The 6,225-nt window shown below is 33.2% G+C and overlaps 1 protein-coding gene across 1 annotated transcript; it reads right to left on the reverse strand.

The window, feature by feature from the left end:
- Window positions 1-981: 981 nt before the first annotated feature.
- LOC143634889 (uncharacterized) lies at window positions 982-4,050 on the reverse strand. The gene is made up of 11 exons (XM_077102854.1): window positions 3,948-4,050; window positions 3,220-3,285; window positions 2,998-3,141; window positions 2,703-2,914; window positions 2,517-2,598; window positions 2,353-2,445; window positions 2,168-2,232; window positions 2,060-2,072; window positions 1,895-1,975; window positions 1,226-1,334; window positions 982-1,129 (listed from the first exon to the last, which is right to left on the reverse strand). The coding sequence occupies exons 1-11, from the start codon at window positions 4,035-4,037 to the stop codon at window positions 987-989; spliced, it is 1,098 nt and encodes a 365-aa protein (XP_076958969.1). The 5' UTR covers window positions 4,038-4,050; the 3' UTR covers window positions 982-986.
- Window positions 4,051-6,225: the final 2,175 nt, after the last annotated feature.

A 6,225-nucleotide genomic window follows, 5' to 3' on the forward strand; every position in this document is an offset into this window, starting at 1 on the left:
TCGTCTGGATTTGCCTAGCTCTGCTCAAATTCATTCAACCTTCCATGTGTCACTTTTAAAGGCAGCACCAGGCCCTTCACCTGTCATAACTCCTTTGCCACAAGACTCTACATTTGTTGTCCAACTTCGTGCCATATTAGATCGGAAGCTGCTTAACAAGGTTTCGCAGGCAGGAGTTCAAGTGTTGGTGCATTGGCAGGATTTGCCAATTACATAAACTACTTGGGAAGACCTTGAAGCTCTACAAGTGCGCTTTCCCAATTTCGAATCTTGAGGTCAAGATTTTAGTCAACGAGGGAGTATTGTTACAACTATAAATAAGTACAAGGGTTAAACTTGTAATAACAAGTTGTATTAGTGCAGGGACTAGAATGTATTAGTTAGATAGTTGTGGACTTGACTGTAATTGGATAGTTAGGTCGTTGTTAGTTGTTAGTTCGTTAATCTGTACATATAACCGAATGAACAGAAGTAATAGGCAGGCTTGATTTGATTGAACTTCTTCATTCCGAATTCTCTCTTTCAATTGTATCATTGATGGAGCTAAGAGGCTAACGATTGGTTTTTTCAATTTGGCAATGTGGGTATGTAAATAGAATAAGGGTAAAAGGGTAATTTAATATAAAAAGAGAAATATGTAAAAAAAATTGGTTAGAAAATGTGTAATTGATGGTGGTTAGGAAAGGGATATATGTAAAAATCCCTAAAATTAAGTGGAATTACATATATCCGTTGTTTACTTACCTAATTACACATATACACTGTACAAAACCTAAATTGCATATATCCACTTGTTTCGTATACACAAGGTACAAGAAATAAAGTTTACCTTGTAAGAATTTACCATGTAAAGTTATATCTTGATCCTGATTAGCACTTTAAATACCACACCACATCATCTAGAGTAGTCTCGGACCCAACATTAACAAGGACATGATGCTTTCACAAAGTAACAAGGACTTGATGGAACATGTAGTCCCATAATTTCATTCAACAATATCATTTTGACATGAACCTAAACAAATTTTGCCTGGCGGCCTAGTGTTTGAGATCTGGTATCTATATAAATCTTCATCGATAATTGGTGGTATGCTCCATGTGCCGAGAGGAGGACCAACTACCTTCCCACCTGAAAACTCCAAAATATGCTTGTTTAATTATAAACTAAATGCAATAAGTTTATGTACATGAAACAAAGTTTGTACAATTAATATCTTGATGTAACCTTCTTTGGTGGCTTCTTCACATCTTTTTTTATATTTGAGAGCAAGCCGAGGATCCAAAGCGCTTAGCAAGCAATTGTACTTCTCCTCCGCCTCTGTTATTGATTTTGCCTAGTCACATCAAGAGCTGCCTAAGTTACAAACATGGAGATTTACATACTGCATTCTGAAAATTCCATACTTTTTTATATCTAACAACTCATTTTAAAACCCATCTACTAAATACAGATATATAAGCAGAGTGCAAATCTGAACAAACCCATTTATGATAATCTTTGGATTTTGAATAAATTACACGGATGGTCTATGTGATATATCCAAATTTTGGTTTTGGTCCTCAAGTATGGAAAAGTACACCACTGTTAACCGTTCTGTTATATTTTTAAAACATGACTAAAATGCCCCTAATAATAAAACACAAAAAGTTCAAAAAAACCAACCTTAATTAATTTTGGTCATTTCAACCCATTTAATGTCCGTGCATAAGATGTACAAAATTGAAGCGTTTATTTAAGGAACCATTAAGTCTTGTGTTGTTTGCGCAAAATAAATACTCTAGTGACCGGATTTGGGTGCTGAAATATCAAGTATTTTCTCTCTTTTAACCTAATTACCAATCCTATACTACTTTTAAGAATTATTATCATAGGTAGAAAATGAAGATAACTCACAAGAAAAGTCGGCGCAGAGGAAGCTCCATATATTCTGACAAACATTCGCAGAATATTAAAACTGTTATCCAACACATCATCCTGCACCAGACAACATTTATTATTACAATCAGCTAACGATATTACAAGGAAAAAGTTTGAATGACAATGAGAACCGTTACTCACCTCATAGTCAAACCTACAGCACGCATCATGTACATTAGAAGATGTTTCAAAGTTAATATACAACAATAAAGTGTGAAAAGGCAGAAAAGGATTTGAATAAGTACTAACAAGTCATCAGATACTTCAACGAGGAACTCCGATACTGATAGAAATTCCATGTGTGTCACATTGACCTTCACACCGCTTCCACAGAAACAAATAATAATAATAATAATTTTTATAATAATAATAAGTATAAATATAACCAAATTAATCTAGAATGACGCGACAAATAAAGCTACTAATTTATTTACCTCTTTGCCGTTCAACTGGTATAATAGTAGATTCAGCACCCGATAGTCAAACGACTTCAAATGAATTGCTTTCATAACGTCTTCTACTTTGATCTATGTCATATTATTAATCATATTAACCATTACATGTTATTTTAAAACAAGATCAACATTTGATCTTTTACCTCCTGTTTTTTTGTTAATGCACAGCAAAGCTTTCTTTCTAAAGCCCAGTATTCTTCACCAGACTTTAACTCGTTTCTTATCCTGAAATTATTCCAAAAATAATAATAATAATTATTATTATTATTATTATAATTATAAAATGACACCTCACAAGAAAATGGAAAGCAAAAACACGAGTTTCTAACCGATCTGTAAGCATCCCATGACCTTCTAGAAGAGCAGCAAGTTTTCTGAATGTAAAATCTGAAGTGCCAGCAAATGGCGCGTGCACTAGTTTCTCGTTTAGCGTGTCCAACTGATAAATGTAACTTTCCGTGAAAGAAAGCAATGGCAGGTATTTGAACATAGAGTCTGCACTATTAGCATCCATTTCATGAAACATGAAGTAAGATTTGCACTGTTCAATCACGTTCATTGAAAACATATTAGAATTAATGTAACAACTATTTATCTATCAGTAATCAAGAAAGTCATTCTTACAAAATCTTCTAAAGTGGAGTTTGCTCGTTGCATTGAATCAAGTCCTACCATTGCCACGTCATGACAATCGGTTTGCAATAATCCAACATTCTTGTCATCGTCACATCGAACAGGTAAAGAATCATCAAGAAACGCAGAAGAAATCTATAGATAAAATGCCATAAGTTGTTAATGAATACACCAGAATTCAATATACTAAAAGAAATATAATATAAAACAAACCTTTGGAAAATGCCCAGAAATCAATCTGCATTTTTGGGTCATATCTAGTTCACCACATGGTTGCATCTTCAACATCACATATTCCAACCAATACAAAATCAGAATATTTTTTTAGGTTAAGAAGTAAACATTAAACCCAAAAATGTGACATTGGTAAATTTGATAGTGCATTTTCAGTTCGGGTACGGTGGTGGGTTGAAATGTGCAATCCAAACCCGACCCATGTTATTACAAGTGTCAAAAATTTCAACCCTAAACCCCAAACACATAAATTCATGTCAACCTCCCGTTTTTTTAAATGAGTCACACATGTTGGCAAGTTATAAGCGGGTTATCGGTAACACGTTTAATAGGTTAGTATAAGTGTGAAAAGTAGATAATATTATTATGACTAACCATATAATATTGAAATCAATTGGGCCGTCTCCGAAGTATTGAATGCCCAGAAAAATGGCCTTATATTATATAAACAAAATTTCCTCCCAACAAAACATATTATTAGGACGATTAAGACTAATAGAGTCATCAAATATTATGTATCAAGAGCTTTGGTGAAAATCTTAATATATGAAATGAAGATTAAACAAGTGTTTTTGAAACGGGTCGACCCTAGGGTCCACTGACCAACGTGATAGAAGTTTTAATCCCATGCCTAACCTAACCTAAGGCATATGAATTCATAGCATTAATATAAGTGGTCAAATTGAGGGAAGAAAGAGGTACCGTACCATGAAGAGGTTGAAATTGGCAAGGAAACGTTTGGAATCAATCATCGACATTACATTCTGCACTTGTTCACGCTCTTTCAACTCTTCCATCTCATAACTTCTTTCTTTGTTTCGTTCTTTCATTTTAACACCAATTTAGGCTATGTGCAGTGGGCTACAACGCCGCCCTGGGCGACAAAAAAGGGACTGAGAAATATTTGTTGTCCATGTCTGCTTTGTTTTTATTATTATTTTAATTGTATGTGTGATATACATATACATATATATAGAGAGATATATAGAGAGAGAGGAAGGTCAAAATAAAAAGACATTATTTCGTAACAAGTGGAGGAAGAGATTATTACCATTAGATTAAATAAAACACATAAGGGTAAGATGGTAAAAAATCAAATATTATAATTATGGTACTAAAATCCAAATTAATTATGTTTCCTACTTTTATGCTTAATTAAATCAAATTTTATTCATATCATGATCGGACTATTTTTATTAATCTGCTTATGAATTTCTGTATTGTTTTCCCAATTTCTAGATCTTGGTTTCTTCGACAAGAAAATCAATCCATACTAGTATACTACACATCCCTCTGTTCATTAGACTAACAAACTCACAACAAATCCAGACTTAGAAAAACACACTTAACTCTATTAAATTTACCCAATAGTTTAAAAAATCAACACTAACTGCTATTTATTACGCAATACAACACACCAATCATCAACTTTGGTGTATTTCTGTAAAAAAACACCAAAAGGCACACCGTTACTCGATTCGTGATCTTTTACTTTGGTGTGAACTATAACACAATGAATCTCCCATAACATAACATATTATAGAAATTTATAAAACATTACAATAAACTAAAGTATAACACACTGATTATCAAAAACATTACGTATATTGTTTGAATTTATAACACCCAACAATCAAATAAACAATAAAACTTCGAGTTCTCATTATTAGAATTATATAAAACACTATAATTACACTTTATCTTCAACGAGTCATAAACAATTTTTTTTTTAATGTTACCATTGTAGCCCACCCTCCCTCTTCATTTTTCCAGTAAACACCGTCACACCCACTGACACCACTCGTTGGAGAAGACTGAATGCAATTGCTCGAGCCTATACCCATTACACTCAGCCCCTCTATGCCCTTTCCATTTAATCTCCTGGAGGCATGCTATATGAACCTTACGTCTTTTAAGCACGTCTACCAATTCTAGCAACTTACTATTTAGTGTTCCTACATTCCAAGAAGCCAAACGCAATATATGCTCTCTGTCTTTACTCTTACCTGCACCCCTCGTTTCAGGACATGGTCTCAAGTAATAGTCATGGCTCCTACGCTCTATGATTGCAACTAATCACACAAACACAAGCAATAGAACACCCAAACTAAATATGTAAAACCACGTATTGCAAGTCAAAGAACAGCCAGTCACACCCAAAATGCGCCACAACTACGAACCCAAAAGTACTCACAAAAGCCCACGGTGTGTTAATAAACTATTGTAAATTCCAACATCTAACAACTTAAGAATTCTAATTCACCAAGATTATGTACAAAGAAAGGTAAGATTTCAAGAAATTTGAAAGCTTTAGAGATGTTATATATTTTATATATATATATATATAGAGAGAGAGAGAGCAAGGTTAAAATAAAAAGTAAACATATCCTAGAAAGTGTAGAAAGTAATTAGGACCATTGGATTTAATAAAACACAGGGTAGAATGGTAAATAATCAAATAATATAATTATGGTATTTAAATCACTATTAACTGTAATTCCTATTTCTATGATGAATTTACTCACATTTTATAAACTGATCTCACCATGATCAGATTAATATTATTCCACAATTTATAAACCATGATTTCTTCAACAATACATATCGAAAATCATTCCATTCCATTTTTAATGAGAAACGTATTATTAACACCCAAACTGATTGAATAATTATTTGTAACGCGTATGGCCACCAACCACATATACAAGCAAAACTCCGAAAAATCAAATTCCAAACTTTATCAACCAACCATGCCATAAACGTTCAAGTTGTCGTAATCCAGATTTTCTTCATCAAATCAAAACAAAACAAAACCCAAATATCATATAAAATTAATAATCTACCAAACCAACAAACATAGTATAAAGACATGTTTTAACAGAAAATGTCCGCCACCATCCATATACCACACTATTTCTTCCTATCGACTTGACTTTAAATGTTTTAAGATCCTCGATGAGGCAGTCTTTTGCAGCTTTTCTTTTT

This window comes from Bidens hawaiensis, unplaced genomic scaffold (genome assembly GCF_021521415.1).
Source record: "Bidens hawaiensis isolate Kalapana, Puna unplaced genomic scaffold, B.hawaiensis_p1.1 tig00007270_1, whole genome shotgun sequence".
NCBI classification, from domain to species: Eukaryota; Viridiplantae; Streptophyta; class Magnoliopsida; order Asterales; family Asteraceae; genus Bidens; species Bidens hawaiensis.

What these genes read in the sequence shown, in the direction of transcription:
- LOC143634889 (XM_077102854.1), bottom strand. Translation starts at nt 4,037, where the DNA reads ATGGAAGAGTTGAAAGAGCGTGAACAAGTGCAGAATGTAATGTCGATG. An exon ending in ACTCCACTTTAGAAGATTTT is followed by an intron (nt 2,915 to 2,997) that starts GTAAGAATGACT and finishes GTGATTGAACAG; the next exon opens with TGCAAATCTTACTTCATGTT. An exon ending in CCTCTGCGCCGACTTTTCTT is followed by an intron (nt 1,335 to 1,894) that starts GTGAGTTATCTT and finishes TGATGTGACTAG; the next exon opens with GCAAAATCAATAACAGAGGC.